This window comes from Heloderma suspectum, chromosome 15 (assembly GCF_057233095.1).
Source record: "Heloderma suspectum isolate Gila_16-S chromosome 15, 16-S_ref, whole genome shotgun sequence".
Taxonomy (NCBI): Eukaryota; Metazoa; Chordata; class Lepidosauria; order Squamata; family Helodermatidae; genus Heloderma; species Heloderma suspectum.
This window is the reverse complement of record NC_139472.1, coordinates 425,326-442,310: the sequence shown is the minus strand read 5'-3', so window position 1 is coordinate 442,310 and position 16,985 is coordinate 425,326. Positions and strand designations below refer to the sequence as shown.

The following is a 16,985-nucleotide window of genomic DNA, read 5'->3' as shown; positions in this document are numbered from 1 at the left end:
GGACCCCCCCCCCCCCAGCTCAACTGGTCAGAAGAGGGATGCTCAGCTTATAGCCCTGCCAGGAACTCCACTCACTGGAAAAGCTAGACATGCCATCAGCCCAGCTCAGTAAAGAAAAGCCTCCAGCGCCTCTAGAAAACATGCAGGCTCCAGCCTTTGAAAGCTCCTGGAAGAGAGGCAGCCCACCTTCCAAGCAGCCCAGTTCCACTTTTCTATTGGAACTATGGAAAGCATCCTTTAACCTCACCCCGAATGTAGCGTGTCTCCAGAATGGCAACGCAGTTATAAGAGTGGCCCTTTGCTGCCTGCGAGCTTTGCAATAAAGTGCTTGATCCAGAAGTCTTACCCGTGTCTACTGGTTTCATTGGGCCTCCAGCTAGCCATCGAACTGAAGAGCGTGTTCCACTCTTGTGACAGAACCAAGGGGGCAGGGAGCTGCCCCATGTGCCTGCCATCTTGTGCACCCTCCTCCCCTTCTTTCTGGCCCTGGTCACAGCCTGAGCGAGACACACAGCTGGAATCCAAACAAACTGCCTGTTCATCAAGGACTGTTTCATATGCATCCCTCTACAGTCAGTGCTTTGGACATATTCTGCACATCCGTGGTCTGCCTTATGATTTCTATGGACAGCAAAGCGCTCTGCTGGAAGGACAACTGAAGACGACCACCAACCCTGGCACAGCCTGGAACTTACAATATGCAAACAGAGGCCATTCTCTTGGCCAAGGAGGTGGCCGACCCCTCGGAAACACAGCATGAGGTAGAGCCTGCGCAAGGCAAGGCAAGGCCCGACCCCGATGACCACCTGGGTCCTGCCACCATCAGCTTTAGCCCACTTCCACCCCCCCCCCCCATGACACTTGGCTCCTGGACAGTTTCCCCAGCCTCTTCAAATCTCATTAGAGATGTTTTGACAGGAGTTTCGTTATGTCCAAAAGCAGAACTTTCTAGCTGACCTTTGGTAGCAGCCCATGTGGAAGTAGCCCATGGCAGAGGCACTGCGGCTGCATTGGGGAAGTAGTGAGGAGAGAGCCCTCAGCCCACATTGGCTAATGAAGCAGCACTTTATTAGTCCATGCAGCTTTCAAGGTGTGCCTACAGAGAAAACCCACACACAGGCGGCAGGGCCTGGCAGCCCACTGACAAACCAGATATAAGTTAAGTAGCGCCCAGTGAGAAGGGAGATGTGCGCAGTGGGGGGAGGGCAGCCTGGGGCACTCAAGCCCTGGTGGCTGCCTCTTTGTACGTGGCCATCATTTTCTTGATCTCGGCAATCGCTTTCCCGGGATTCAGCCCCTGCGAGAGGAAGACAAAACCAGCTGCTGAGGGTGTGACAACCACAGCATGGTGGCTTCAGGGGGAGAGGGAGCGAGCAGATCCTGCAGACAAACAGTCTGGGACACGCCAGCAAGCTCCTTGCCTGGCTCGGGCAGGGGGCTCTTGCCCCTCCCCCCAACAGCAGCCAACCAGGTACACTTTTAAGAGCCCCTCTTGCTGTCAGGGAGCAGGAAAGCGCCTGCAGATCCAGGTGGCCTCTGCACTGGACCCAGCGTGGCCTGCCGTGGTGGGAACGGAGATGTGGAGATGGGCAGTCTGGGCACTGCTGGAAGCTGCAGCGCTGGTCCATGTCCGACGGCCCTGGCCAAAGGCCTCCACTGCTGCCACTGCTTCTCTGAGCTCCTTGCCAGCCCCCAGGGGACTCCAGCAGGCGTGATCCGCAGCGTGCAGGAGGAGGGGCTGGAGCCTCCCCACACCAAGGCAGTGGGTGGGGGGCACTCACCTTGGGGCAGGTCTTTGTGCAGTTCATTATGGTGTGGCAGCGGTAGAGGGAAAAGGGGTCCTGCAGCTGAGCCAGCCGCTCCTCCGTGAAATCATCCCGGGAGTCGATCATCCAGCGATAGGCCTACAAGGCAGGAGGGCGCTGGGGCTACTGCCTTTTGCAGCAGGGTGCGAAGCCACTTCTTGCATCAAGAGGGGCCCCACTCCCTGCCACCCCCTTCCTCCTTCTGCCAGGACACTCCCTGCCCTCCTTTCTTCATCTGCCAGGGAGCCTGCCTCTCCCACCCCTCCCCCCAGGGCTGGCCTAGCAGAAGCCTCCCGCAGCCCTTTCTTCCCTGCCCCCCTCACCTTCTCTGCTGCTATCACTGTCCAGCTCTCCCCTCACCCCAGTCCCCTCTGTGGCAGGCCGGCAGTAGCACCCGTCCCGTCGGCCCCTGGAGCGTTGCGAGGCCTGGAGAACCACGGCCCGACAGCCACTTCACAGGCCGTTTGTGCCTAGCCAGAGGGGGGCCTGGTGGAGCGCTGGGCTTCTGCACTTTGCCCCCGCTGCCCTTGATGTTGCACGCAGCTCCAGGGGGCGTTTGGGCCCCTCTGCACCCCGTACCTGCATGAGCACCGCAGGGCCCAGGTACTTGTCTCCATTCCACCAGTAGCTGGGGCAGCTGGTGCTGCAGCAGGCGCAGAGGATGCATTCATACAGCCCATCCTGGGGGGAGAGGGGAGCACCGTCAGGAAGAGGAATGGCTGTGGCCACCCCTGGCCATTTTGGGCCAGTGCTGGGAGGCCGAAAGGTGACCCCTGCATCCCAGTCTAGGCGGAAACCTCCCTCGCGAAGACTTGGTGAGATGAACAGGAGCCGCGCAACGTGCTGCCATGGCACAGGCCTCACTCATCTCAAAGGTCTCGGTGGACGCCCACATGTCTGCCACAGCCCCACCATGGGAAAGCACAGCATCTCACTTCCATTACGTCAAGCAAGTTCCTAGTCCTCTTGCCTGCTCATGGGCAGGTGATGCCAGCTGGGATCTCGGGAGCGGGCTGGGCTTCAGGGCACAAACATGGCAGAGTGGAAAATGCAGCAAACATGGTGCAGGAATGAGAGAACTGCATGTCTGCCCAGTAGACGCCAACTGCAGAGTCAAATTTCTAGCTCACAGCCACTCCGCCACCCGAGGCAGCCAGCCCTTTTGCTCCTCTACTGGGGCCGTCCCTGCCCAGGCATCTGTGAGGGGGAAGGGGACGGCATGACGGTTTCAACCCCGCTAGCCAGATCCCTGTCTGGGAAGGTCACTGCAAACCTTGGAAGAAGGGCAAAACAGGGAAGGCTGCGCTTGGAATCACATGGGCAGCTCTGTGGCCCAGCTGAGGTCTGTAGCAGCCAAGGAGCCCTCCTTGGAGCCAGCGAAGTCCTGTGAAGGGTAGCCCAGATCCCAGGAGACGGGGTGCTTCTGCTTCAGGGGCGCTTCACCCTGGGGCCAGGATCAGGGGGCCTGGAGGCAGGGCAGCCCACTGCTCTCAGCATCCTGTTCCTGGTTCCCACAGGGGCCAGCCAGACACCTCCAGAGTGCCCACAAGCCAGGCAGGATGGCAATTCTCTCCACCCCCGCCCCACGGGCCACTTGTTCCCACACAGGATGAAAGAACTAAACAGAGAGAGCATGCCGGGGGGGGGGGGGGAGGGAACAGCTCTAGCAGAGAAAGGGCTTTAGTACCTACCAGGCCTGAAAGGGAGAGGATAAAGGAAAACAACCATCGCCGCAGGGCTAGAGGCCCTCATCCAAGTGAACGGCCCTTCACAACATCCTCTTTTCACCCGCAACACTCCTGCAAGGCTGGTCAGGATGAGGATAGCCAGAGACTTGCAGAAGGCACCAGGAGCAGGCTCCCATGCCTGCTCTAAGAACGGCCACAATATTTTAGCCAGGCTTAGGAACACCGAAAGCTGCCTTGAACCGAGTCCATCTAGCCCAGTACTGCCAACACTGACTGGCAGCAGCGGCTCTCCAGGGTTTCGGGCAGGATTCCTTCCTAGCCCTCCTTGGAGATGCTGCTGGGGATCGAACCCAGGACCTTCTGCAGGCAAAGTGGAGGCTCCGCCACTCAGCTACAAGTTGCTTGCCTGGTCGCCTCTGGCCACTAAACTACACCTCCAGGTGACCTGGGAGGGCCACTTGAGAGCAAGCGAGGGTAGAGGGTCTCTCCTCCTATTCGGGTCCTCCCCAGTCCCCGAGAGCTGCTGGATTGGATGGATCAAGGACTAGAGGCAGGAAAGCTGCTTCCTGCCTCCAGCTCGTGGGGAGGGAGGGGCTTGGCCTGCACACGGTCCTGGGTCCCATCCCTGGAACCATCTCCAGTCAAACGGGCCTGAGGTGGCAGAGATGGGAGCAGCCAAAGGACTAGAAGCCTGGTGTGCCGCATGCCAAGCACTCAAGGGAGGGGGCCTCACTGCACCGCGGAGCGTAGTCATGGGACAGGGGAGGGAAGCTTAGCAGGGTGGAACCTGCGCTAACTGGCCCAGGGAGGCAGCCGCCCATGCAAGAGAAGGCCAAGGCCCCAGCAAATTACCAGCTTCTCTCGGTCTTCTATGGACTGGAGGTACTGCTCTTTGCCTTGGTTGGTCTCGTCCTTCTTCCTCAGGTAAGGCTGGATGGCTTTGTACTGGGCATAGAAGTTGCTCAAGTCCTGCAAGAGAGAGAGAGAGAGAGGCCGTCGGTCCAGGGAGAGCAATGGATCAGAGCCCTGCAGGTCGCCAGGCCAGGAAGAAGCAGACTGCCACCGATGCCTTAGAGCCCCCGCCCCTCCCTGGGCTCCATCCTCACAAGGAGCTGTTTCGCATGTCAAAATCTGGAATCCAGAGACTTTCTGCTTCCACTGAGGTGGGGTGTGCTTCCCCCATCCTCTGTCCTGGCAGAATCTGCAGACACATCACAGTGCAGATCCAGCCTTCCAGCTTGGGATGGGGGGGAGATAGAGATCCCAGGGGAATGGGATGAGGGCAGGCAGCAAACACCCACGAGGTGCATAACCATTAAAGCCAATACCCCATTGGGGCTGCTCTGATGAGCCCACGTATTTTGCAGACTCCTGTTTCTGCACTCCAAGAGAACAGGTTTCCCTGAGCCGTCCTAGTTCCATCCTTGTGTCATCCATAGAAGGTGTTTTGCAACCTGAGTCTTTTGAGCACCTTTTGAGCTCCGTTTCCCTCTGACCCACGGGCTGCAGGCCAGGCAGGGACTTACGGGAACCAGGTCCTTCACCACATACATGTGGGGCAGGGGATAGATTTTAGTGACTTTGCTGAGGTTGGTGTCAATCCGCCTGGTGCAGGCCAGAGTATTCCCCCCACCGATGTTCATGGCACAAGAGCCACAAATGCCTGCGGGAGGAGAAAAGAAGTCACCCCGGGATTGCCAGTGCAAGGCCTGAAGTCCTCCTCTGAAGGCTGCTCGGCCCCATCTGGCCCAGCGCCTCCACCTGAGACCCCCCAGAGGCTGCTTTGGACCCGCGGGCAGAATGAAACCCTCCCTTTTATGATAAAAACCGCCTTCAATTACACATGGCAATGTGTAGAAGCAATGTTGCTTCTCTTCTGGTAAAGCCTATTAAAAGGGTATAAAGTCCACAAGAGTTTAGAGAAAGGGTGCAAACTCCTTCAGCATGCAGATGGTCCTTGTCCTGCAACAGGCATAAATGGGGCGTGTGTGCGACTGTTTACTGAGCAGAGCTACTTATAGTGATGTTATACATACAGAGCGATTTATAGTCAGGGCCAGAAATATTGAAACAAGGATAACTGTTTTGGCAGTTGGTCTCTGTACACCACCACACTGAAGTTGAAAGGAAACACACCCAGATGGGAGTGAAGTCAGGATGAAAATCCTTTGCAGTCAATGACTGCCTGAAGTCTGGAACCCATGGGCATGACCAAATGCAGAGTTTCCTCCCTCGAGATGCTTTGCCAGGCCTTTACGGCAGCTGCCTTGAGCTGCTGCTTGTTTGTGGGTCATTCTGCCTTCAGGCTTGTCTCCAGTAAGTGAGAAGCATGCTCTATTGGGTTGAGACAAGGTGACTGCCTTGGCCATTGAAGAACATCCCCCATCTTTGCCTGGAGAAACTCTTGGGTAGCTTTTGCTGTATGTTTTGGGTCATTATCCATCCGCAATATGAAGCGGTGTCCTATTAGTTTGGCGGCATTCGGCTGAATCTGAGCAGAACGTATAGCCCTATACACTTCAGAATTCATCCTGCTGCTTTTATCAGCAGTCAGATCATCAATAAACACCAGTGACCCGGTTCCATTGGCAGCCATACATGCCCATGCCATAACACCGCCTCCACCATGTTTGACAGATGATGCGGTATGCTTTGGATCATGAGCTGTTCCTTTCCTTCTCCATACTTTTCTCTTCCCATCATTCTGGTACAAGTTAATCTTGGTTTCATCAGTCCAAAGAATCTTTTTTCCAGAACTGGGCAGGCTTTTTTAGGTGTTTGCTGGCAAAGGCTAATCTGGCCTGTCTGTTCTTGAGCATTACCAGTGGTTTGCACCTTGTTGTGAAGCCTCTGTATTTACATTCATAAAGCCGTCTCTTGACTGCAGATGTTGACAATGACATGCCTACCTCCTCAAGAGCGTTCTTGACCTGGCTAGATGTTGTGAAAGGGTTCCTCTTCACCATGAGCAGAATTCTGCGGTCATCCACTTTAGTTGTCTTCCGTGGTCTGCCAGGCCTTTTGCTGTTGCTGAGCTTGCCAGTTAATTCCTTCTTTTTCAGGATGTTCCAAACTGTTGTGTTGGCCACTCCCACTGTTTTTGCTATATCTCTGATGGGTTTATTTTGTTTCCTCAGCCTAATGATGGCCTCCTTCACTCGCATGGACACCTCTTTGGACCTCATGTTGTGAGTTCCAGTGAACAGCTACCAAATGCACATGTAACACTCAGAACCACCCCCAGGCCTTTTATCTGCTTGATTGGTCATGGGGTACCCAGGAAACAGGCCACACCTGGCCATGCAGCTGCTTGCCAGCCATTCGTTCCATTACTGATGAGCCACCAACTATTGGGGGGGGGGTATGCCACTGGCTGTCCTTCCTGAATGGTTAGTGCCCCACTTCTGTCAAACCCCTTGAATTACAGCTGAAAGCCCTGACTTCGCTCGCATCTGGATGTGTTTCCTTTCAACTTCAATGTGGTGGTGTAGAGAGGCCAACTGCCAAAACAGTTATCCTTGTTCCAATATTTCTGGCCCTGACTGTAGGCAAATGGAAAAAAAAACCCTCTTCAAAGGGCACCAGAGAGCGCCAAAAAAACGCTCATTCCGAAGTCTGCTTGGATGATCTTTAGCCCTTCATTTCCTCAAAATGAGCTCCAAATCCAACATTCACTCATTCGTCCCATTTTTATACCGCCCAATAGCTGAAGCTCTCTGGGCAGTGCACAGCAATTTGCAGAAGTTGCTGCTAAACAGTGTTTTCAAAATCTGACCTCTTCACTGCCTTGGGGGGGGGGGGAGCATATGAGACAGTGGGAGACTCCTCCTGCACGCTGTGTCCACCACAATCCTGCTGATCACAGCAGAAAGGAAGCTTTCGGGATGAGATGGAGCTTAGAAGGGGGAAAGCCCCGCTCCAGCCTTCTCTCAGGTGTGACTGGCGCTCCCTGCCTCGTCCGCCACCCATCCCAGCCTGAGGCTCCTCAGACCAAGAGAGCAAACCGGGGCAAACTTACCTTCCCTGCAGGACCTGCGGAAGGTAAGGGTGGAGTCCATTTCATTCTTGATCTTGATCAGGGCGTCGAGAACCATCGGCCCACATCTAGAAGGAGAAATGCCCAAAGCCCCAGTCATCGTTGTCACCATCGCTCAGCTTACAGCTTCTCCCTGGGGCTCCCCTCCACCCCACTCGCCTAACGGCAGTTTCTTCTTAATGCAGAGGGTATTTAGAGAGAGCAGGATGAAGGAGGAGGAGAGGTCGCATTGCTGGCAGCAGCCTCGCACCCCTTCGGCCAACCCTGATTGCAGCACTGCATCATCTTAGTGGCAGAGGACACGTCAGAAGAGCCCCAAAGCTGGATCGGAGCCAAGGGGGCCATTCCAGCCAGCCTCCTCTTCCCACAGAAGCCACCCTGGGGCCCCAAGGGGAAGCCAGCAGCAGGCCCAAGAGAGCTCTCCCCCTCATGTTCCTCGGCATCTTTGTGCTGTGTGGAGACGCTCGTCCTTTTGTCTGCCACCATTCGGCTTAACTGGATGAGTAGCTAGCATTCTGAGGAAACACTGCTTCTGCAAAGCAAACATTCAGCCTCAGTCGGAGACAAGCCAGCTCTTTCAGGACTCACTTCACGTCCACCTGGCCCTGCTTCAGAGGTCTGCTACCTGCCTGTGGGTAAAATAATCCCACCGCAGGCCGAACATCTAGTTCAAAAACGGTTCCCTCCTGGGTAACAAAGGGAAGGTGTGTTCATCTTTGCACCCAAGCACAGGGTTTAATTAACAGGAACAACAACAACCAAGACCTGTAATGAATTTTTGTAGGTCTGTACAATATGAGGCACAGAGTTCTTGAGATCTGAGAATCCAACCTTCCATTTTCAGTCTGAGCAAGATTCTAGTCCTCAAGGTAAAAACCAACACTTTAAAGTGTGTGGACTAAAAGTTTAAAAATTGGATCAGCTCAACAGTCTGATGCAGACATCCTTAACTTTCTCCGTTTATTAGACCGTTGTGACATGCACAGGGCTGGGCAATATATTCACCTTTCTGCAAGATCCCTCAGGGTCTTCCCCTCCCTCAAGGACTCACTTGTTCAGATCTATTTCATACATCTGCATGCGAGGTTTCTCTCCAGGGTTGTCTGGGTTCCACCGATACACCGCAAACTTCTTGATGCGCGCCGAGGCCTCTGTGGCAGGTGCCACTGCAGCTACCGTTGCGTGGGCTCTACGGCAGACCTACAAGGTAAGAACACCATGTGAGTTTCTCCTCCTGCAAATTTCTTGAGGGTGGGTCAGGCTTATTGCTCATGGTTCTCAGAGAAGAGAACACAGCATCAGTGTTTGTCGTTCTTTAGCGCTGCAACCCAGATGCAAATCCAACAGGTGTATGGACCATTGCCCTCTCTTGGTTCACAAAAGGGGGGGGGGTCCCTATTTCTCTCTCTGTCACTTCGCATAGCTAGGAGGAACTGGTTCTTTCCTCCCATTCCTTGAAGACAGGAAAGTCAAGGTTTCCGGGAAGTTTCCAGTTTGAGCCTCTGCCTCCTCCTGCCATTGGGGTGGTGGTGGCATAGAATTATAGAATCACGCAATAGTAGGGTTGGAAGGGGCCTACAAGGCCATCGAGTCCAACCCCCTGCTCAATGCAGGAATCCAAGTCAGAGCATCCCTGACAGATGGCTGTTCAGCCTCATCTTGAATGCCTCGAGTGTGGGAGAGCCCACTACTTCCCTAGGTAATTGGTTCCATTGTCGTATTGCTCTCACAGTCAGGATGTTTTTCCTGATGTTTAGCCGGAATCTGGCTTCCTGTCACTTGAGCCCATGATTCTGTGTTCTGCACTCTGGCATGATCGAGAAGAGATCCTGGCCTTCCTGTCTGTGACAACCTTTCAAGTACTTGAAGAACGCTATCCTATCTCCCCTCAGTCTTCTCTTCTCAAGGCCAAACATGCCCAGTTCTTTCAGTCCCTCTTTATAGGGCTTTGTTTCCAGTTCCCTGATCATCTTTGTTGCCCCTCTCTCAACCCTCTCCAGTTTTTCTGCATCCTTCTTAAAATGTGGTGCCCAGAACTGGACACAGTACTCCAGATGAGGCCTAACCAGTGCTGAGTAGGGGGGGAACTAGTACTTCCCGGGATTTGGAAGCGATGCTTCTATGAATGCAGCCCAAAATAGCATTTGCCTTTTTTGCAGCCACATCACATTGTTGGCTCATATTCAAGCTTGTGATCTACAACAATTCCAAGATCCTTCTCGCTTGTAATGTTGTTGAGCCAAGTATCCCCCATCTTGTAACTGTGCATTTGGTTTCTTTTTCCTAGGTGCATAACTTGGCATTCATCCCTATTAAATGTCATTCTGTGGTTTTCTGCCCAGCGCTCCAGTCTATCGAGATCACTCTGAATTTTGTTTCTGTCTTCCAAAGTATTAGCTCTCCCGCCCAATGTTGTGTCATCTGCAAATGTGATCAGCATTCCCTGCACCTCCTCCCCCAAGTCATTAATAAAAATGTTGAACAGCACTGGGCCCAGGACTGAGCCCTGCCGTAGCCCGCTCGTTACCTCTCCCCAGTTTGAGAAGATCCCATTGAGAAGCACTCTTTGAGTCCGATTCTGTAGCCAACTGTGGATCCACTGGATTGTTGTTTCATCTAGCCCACTTTGAGCTAGTTTGCTCATCAGGATATCATGGGGCACTTTGTCGAAAGCTTTGCTGAAGTCAAGATATATGATGTCTACAGCATTCCCACGGTCCACAAGGGAGGTGACTTGATCAAAAAATGAGATCAGGTTCGTCTGGCGGGATTTGTTCTTGGCAAATCCATGTTGGTTTCGAGTAATCACTGCACTGTTTTCAAGGTGCTTCCAGATGGATTGCTTGATCATCTGCTCCAGAATTTTCCCAGGGTTTGATGTCAGACTGACTGGTCTGTAGTTACCAGGTTCCTCCTTTTTATCCTTTTTGAAGGTAAGGACAACATTAGCCCTCCTCCAGTCTTCTGGCACTTCCCCCGTCCTCCATGATGTCTCAAAGAGAATAGACAGTGGTTCTGAGAGTTCTTCTGCCAGTTCCTTTATTACTCTAGGATGCAGCTCATCTGGCCCTGGAGATTTGAACTCATTCAAAGTAATTTGGTGTTTCTTGACCATATGCCAATCTCAAGCTGCAATCCTGCCCCTTCAGCCTGTACTTCGCCTTTGCCAGGGCTGTCATAGACCCTCTTTTGGGAGAAGACTGAGCCAAAGTAGGAATTGAGCACCTCTGCCTTTTCTTTGTCATCTGTTATCATTTTGCCATCCTTATTTAATAGCTGAACCACCATTTCTTTCCTCTGCTTTTTACTATGCACGTAGCTGAAGAAAGCGTTTTTGTTGCTTTTAGCATCCCTCGCTAACCTCAGCTCGTTCTCAGCTTTAGCCTTCCTGACACCATCCCTGCAATTCTGTGCTATCTGCCTGTACTCTTCCTTTGTTGCTTGGCCTTCTTTCCACTTCATATATGTGTCCTTTTTTATTTCAGGTCATCCCTAAGCTTGTTGTGAAGCCACACTGGCTTCTTCTGTTGTCTTCCACCTTTTCTTCTTGTTGGAATTGTTTGTAATTGTGCCTTGAGAATTTCCTTTTTTAAAAGCTCCCTCCCATCTTGGACTCCTTTTCTCGTTAGCGTCGCTTGCCATGGGACCTTACTGATCATTGTTCTGAGTTTAGTAAAATCAGCTTTCCTAAAATCCAGGGTACGCGTTTGACTACGCTCGGCTTTTGCTTCCCTTAGAACCAAGAACTCAAGCACGACATGGTCGCTTTCCCCCAGAGTCCCTGTAACTGCTACTTTATCCACTAAGTCATCTCTGTTGGTTAGGATCAAGTCAAGGATAGCCGATCCTCTAGTTTCTTCCTCTATTTTCTGCAGGAGGAGGTTATCCGCCACACAAGTCAGGAATTTCCTGGAGGGGCCATGTTTTGCAGAATTTGTCTCCCAACAAATATTAGGGAAATTGAAGTCCCCATTACCACTACATCATGCTTCCTTGAAACATTGGCTATTTGCTTTTCAAAAGTTTCATCCTCGTCTTGTCCTTGATTGGGTGGCCGGTGGTAGACTCCGACCACCAGGTTGCTTTTATTCCTTGCTCTATTTATTTTGATCCAGAGGCTCTCGATGGGGCTACCAAACTCATCCTCGTGCATTTCTGTGCAGAGATACGTATTTTTCACATACAGTGCAACCCCACCTCCCTTTCTGTTCCTCCTGTTCTTTTTGAACAAGTTATATCCTTCCATTGCTGTATTCCAGTCATGAGAGGCACCCCACCAAATCTCAGTTATACCTATCAAGTCATAATTTCCCTCTTGTATTAAGAGTTCAAATTCGTTCTGTTTGTTTCCCATACTCTGGGCATTAGTATATAGACATGGAAGACCATGTGCTTCATAGTCTGGCTTTCTTCCTACATGTGTCCGAAGACATTTGTGCAGTTTTCCCTTTTGCATCCCCCCTCCCCCTGCTTCTAAAAGGCCAAATTGCCTCTCCGAAGACTTCGCTATAGGAAGAGCTTAAAGCTAAACTAGGCTGGTCTTTGTGGTAATTTTGTCCCACCCCATGAGAGCTTCTCCTTAACAGAGTCCTGCCCCAGGGTGGTAGAGGCTCCATTGCCCTGCTCAGGAGAAAAGATCTAAGATTTCTGGAAATTTTGAGACCATGGCGGGAAAAACAGCTATCCAGGTTTTTTTAAAGGGAAATTTGGGGAAAATTGAAAAATAGAAAAATACTTATTTTTAAGTGTTCTTTACAGATCTAAGGTCACTCTTTTGCTTTAAGACAGCCTTCCCCACCTGATGCCCTCCTGATATTTTGTACTTCAGCTCCCATCAGCCTCAGGCAGCATGGCCAATAGTCAAGAATGCTGGACATTGTAGTCCAAAACATCTGGAGGGCACCAGGTTGAGGAGGGATGCTTTAGGAACATAAAGCAGACTTTCTGTTTCTAAAGTTATTTTATGTATGGCTTCGTTTGCTCATAAAAATATCATTATATTTTAAAACTAAAAAACTCAGTAAAACTTTTAAAACTCAGTTAGTGAATTTGTAATTACTGTCTGAATAGATAAGAACTACATTAAATGACTGCTACAGCATCAGAAACACAGGACTCTCTAGAGCAAAACCCAAGCTGTTAAGAATGTACATTTACTGTCCAAAAAGCACTGTACTCATATGTTGGGAAACTGAGCATAAATGTCTACCAGTAAAATATACTTTAGATCAATAATTTTAATAAGGAATGAAAGAACTATCTATGATGGGAATCTTACAGAGAGGATTAAAAAAAAATCCCTATGGCGTCATCATTATTTCCAGACACTTTATATCTCTAGTCTTTCTATAGAAGTCTTATTACATAGTTTTTAGAAACCATTTCGGGGTGGAGTAAAGGCTCGGTAACAATAAACGCTTTATCTTAAATTCTAAAAGAAAATACTACACAATCCAAAGCTGTTCAATTTTTCTGAAAACAAAAAAGTTCCTCGGAAAAAAACAAGAAAAAAACTGGTCTCTTTCCAATTTTTTCCGTTATTTTCCCCGGGCCTTCACTCAGGAGGTGCCCCTGGCCGCCTATCCAGGGCCCTGCGTGGCTGAAGCTGAAAAGGGGCTCCGGTCAGAGTCACCGAGAGCAAAGCGAGAGCCGGCGGCGCCGTACTCATTGGGGACTAGCATCTTGTGCAAGCTTTCAGCCGCTTCCACACCGAGGAGCCCCTCGGGAGAGGACCGACCTCCCCTCTCGGCTGCCTCTTCCGCCCCGCGGCCTTCCGGGCTCGCTCACCTGCAGCAGCCGCAGCAGCGATAGTCCGCTCCCGCCTCCGCGCCTGAAAGAGCCGGACATCGCGACCCCCGACACCGCCCCCGCCACGGTCACCGCGGCGGCCGCCATCTTGGGACTCTGACTGACTGACAGGGATAAGACGCTACTTCCGGGGAGGCACCGCGCATCTCCTCCATACGGCCGTGTTAGGAGTGGCAGGGAGATCGCTACTTCCGGGGAGGGAAAGAAAGCGTGGGGCGTCTGGCTACACGGCCATGCTGGGAATGGCAGGATGAACACTACTAGGGGGAGGGAAGAAAAGAAGGCGCCATGCCTCGCTTTTACGCGGCCACGTTGAGAGTGGCAGGGAGGACGCTACTTCCGGGGAGGGCGAGAAGAAAGAGCCGGCCATATTGGGAGCGGCTAGGCCGGTAGCTGCTTCCGGAGAAGAAGGGAAGAAAGGAGCAGCACGTCTTGATCAAGCGGCCATATTGGGAGTGATGGAAGATTTGCCATATTGGAAGAGGCTGATGCAGCCATACCGGGAGGGGCAGCAGGCACGGCGGGCTCCGGGGTTTTGTTGACCCGCCGAGGCCCTTATATAGACCTGAGAAAGGCAGAGCCGCAGCTCCTTGTCTTTCGCCCTGACTGCAGGGCTGTTTCTACGGCTTTGGCCGCGATCTGCGGGACTCTGGCGTGCGCCCTGGACGCCCCAGGCCCAGACACGGTCCTGGCCCAAACTGGGGGCTCCGCGGGCGCGGTCACTCTTGTCGCGGGCCCGCCTGCCACGCCCTCCCTGCAGCCCGGAAGAGCGAACCCTGGGGGGGCTGCCCAGACCCTGCGGACCCCGCCCGGCCGGCCTTTGCCGCCCCGCCGCCAATCTGGAGCCCAAAGCCCCTCCTGCTGGCGGAGTAGGCGACGGTGACGAAGAGCGCGCGCAGGGGAGCCTCCGCCAAGCGTGCAGGGGCGGGCGAACGGGTCTGGACAACGGCCCGGGGTCCTAGGGGCCGCCCTGGTAGGCCTTAGGAGCGAGACAGGACACGAACAATCTGCATGGAAGAGCAGGAGTTCCCCGCCCCCTGCCCCCTGGATAGGCACTCTCCACCGCCACGGAGGTAACTGCGAAGGCACGTCCTGCTCTTCCTAAGCAATATCTTAGTAGCCCTTGTTGCACAAAGTGCTAGTTTCGCCCCCTGGAGGCTAGTCCAATTTGCCCCAAAGAGGAGAGTCAACTTCAGGCTCGGCCCAACTCGATTTTATTGTTTGCAAACAGTTCGACAAAGGAGCTCACGCTCAAAAGCAGCATCAGCCCTGGGCAACTCCCATGCTACAGTTTTATCACCTCAGCTTGCATTCCTTAGCTAGCGTGTCACTTTGGTTGGTTGCTAGCCGTTTGCCTAGCTACCTTACCTTAGGGTTACTGCTCACTCATTCCAGGCGTGCGCAGCTCTTACAATGGCTTTTAGGTTGTATTTTTACTACAATTCCCCCCTCAAAAGGCTTTTCTCAAATTTATACTCTCTTTGGTCCAGCGGTGGACTACACACTTAAAGGTGCAAACTAGTATTGCTGTGCCATTGATGGTTTTCTTTAAACAGCAAGCAAGGCCTAGGACGCCTTTGTTTTAGCTACTAGAATGTTGACAACAAAAACACATTTTTTGGTGTAAGTTTGGAATTTGAACTTTTGGAACTCAGTTTTGTTCAGTTCATCAGGAACCCTTGAAACGAGAGTGCCCGCTTTCTGTAGAGCTACCTGTGGTTTTCTAATTAAGGCAGGCAACAAAGTAAAGTTTCTGACAGTTGATGGGTGTTCCTAATAGAGAGCAACATTATCTCTATTCTGCTTAAACATAAGCTCAACATGCCTCTTAAACTAATGTTTTTTGTTGTTTACTTGAGTGGGGCGTGTTGAGACAGCTAAACTTAAGGAGGAGAGAATAATGCGCATGAGTCAGCATTAGGGGAAAGCTCTCTCGTGAACAAATACTTGAGTCCCTCCAGGGGTTCATTATTCCAATGGCTGCCTTCAGGTGGGTCAGCTTCGGGTGTGTGACCCTCTCTGGTGCAGGTGATGCCTTTATTCAGTGTGATGAATCCACTTCTTCCCTTTAGCTACTTTTATAGCAGTGGGAGTGGTAAGTAGGATCTGAAACGGACCCTTCCGCTTCTCGGTAGGTGGTTCATCTTTCTAGGACTGGATTAGCACCCAATCACTGGGATTGAGATTATGCACTGGAGCGTCTAAAGGCCAGGATTGGTGCGGTGTCGCAAACCTGTGAAAACAAAACAGACTGCAAGGCAGTAACATAATCTTGCATCTTAAAACTCTTACTTCTAAATTCACATTTAAGCAATCAGCCATAGGTAATATCCGAGGTGTGAGCTTATATAATGTTTAAAGGGTGTCAATTTAATACGTCCCTTGGGGGTGCACCGTACTCGAGTCAAGGTGATTGGCAAGGCCTGTGGCCTTTCAACTTAATCTTTAAACAAATTCTAGTGAGCATTGTCTTTAAGGCGCAGTTCATCTTCTCGACTTGTGGATTGAGGTTTCCAAGGCGGGTGTAGCTTCTAGTTAGTTTGTTATGCCTGGGCCACTACTTGCGTCACTTGTCCAACAAAATGGAGCCCCTGATTTGATTCACTCACTTTAGGTAACAAGAGCCTAGGGATTACTTTTTAACAGGATCTTGGCTACTGTCTGTGCGGTGCAGTCAATTGGTTTTATTATTACTAGCAGGTACCGATAGCCATGAGTCTGAGGCAACTCTGAAAAATCAATTGGAAATCTCTGAAAAGGATAGTAAGCCCATGGGCGACTTCTCATTTGAGCTGGGGGCTCAAACATCTTTGAATCATTTTTGAGGCACAAAGGGCAGTTAGCCACTGCTGTCAGGTCTTGCAGCAACCTGAAGGAGGTGCTATCTGCCTCGGGCACACCCCAAATCGGGGTGTTAAAGGGGGATGATCCCTTTATTAGCTAACCATAATTTTTTGAACTTCTCAATGAGTGGCTTCAAGCCTGCACAGGTGGCTTTCTTCAGAGGATACTGCCTCACGCACACAGGGCTCTCTCCCTTTTTAAAGACGATTTTAACTGGTGTTATGCATTTGCTCGGTCAGGGGTTCTGTCTGCCCACACATTCATGGATCAATAAAGCCCTGCTTTATTGGCAGCTGAACTAGAATCTGATTATCACGGAAGAAGATTTTAGCTTGCAGTTTTGTTAACAAGTCCCACCCCAAGAGGGCAACTGGGCATGCAGATGAAACTACAAAGGCATGTTTCAGTATGTTATTTCCAATCTTTGTGAAGAGGGGCTTACACATGGGCAACTTAGTTTTTTTCCCCTTTAATTCCTTTTACAGTTACATGCTTTCCACTTTCTCTTGCGGGGGGGGGGGGGGGGGATTCACAGGGATCATAGAAAATGTGGCTCCAGTATCTACTAGGGCCTCATAGACCCTGCCACCAACCCTTACTCTTACCTTGGGATTCTCCTGAGCATTTGTTCGTAGGGTGATGACCCTTCAGCTAGACTCTCCCCCGCCCCCGGAGGACCCTGCCCGCATTTGGCAGCCTTCGGGGTGAGTCTCTTTTCTCTTTCAACTCTGGACAATCTTTCTTCCAATGTCTCTTCTCTCGGCAATACGCACATTAATCGAGCCCCGGTCGCTTCTGTGCTCT

At 51.7% G+C, this 16,985-nt stretch overlaps 1 protein-coding gene across 2 annotated transcripts; it reads right to left on the bottom strand.

The window, feature by feature from the left end:
* Window positions 1–1,051: 1,051 nt before the first annotated feature.
* On the bottom strand, window positions 1,052–13,443 carry SDHB (succinate dehydrogenase complex iron sulfur subunit B). Of its 2 annotated transcripts, XM_084821645.1 has the most exons (8): window positions 13,317–13,443; window positions 8,581–8,729; window positions 7,512–7,597; window positions 5,020–5,156; window positions 4,346–4,462; window positions 2,385–2,486; window positions 1,782–1,904; window positions 1,052–1,297 (listed from the first exon to the last, which is right to left on the bottom strand). In XM_084821645.1, exons 1-8 carry the CDS (start codon window positions 13,422–13,424, stop codon window positions 1,220–1,222), a joined length of 900 nt encoding a protein of 299 aa, XP_084677771.1. In that variant the 5' UTR covers window positions 13,425–13,443; the 3' UTR covers window positions 1,052–1,219. The 2 variants fall into 2 exon arrangements, with proteins under 2 accessions (XP_084677771.1, XP_084677773.1); XM_084821647.1 differs by lacking the exons at window positions 1,052–1,297; window positions 1,782–1,904 and having other exon boundaries at window positions 2,393–4,462; window positions 4,965–5,156.
* Window positions 13,444–16,985: the final 3,542 nt, after the last annotated feature.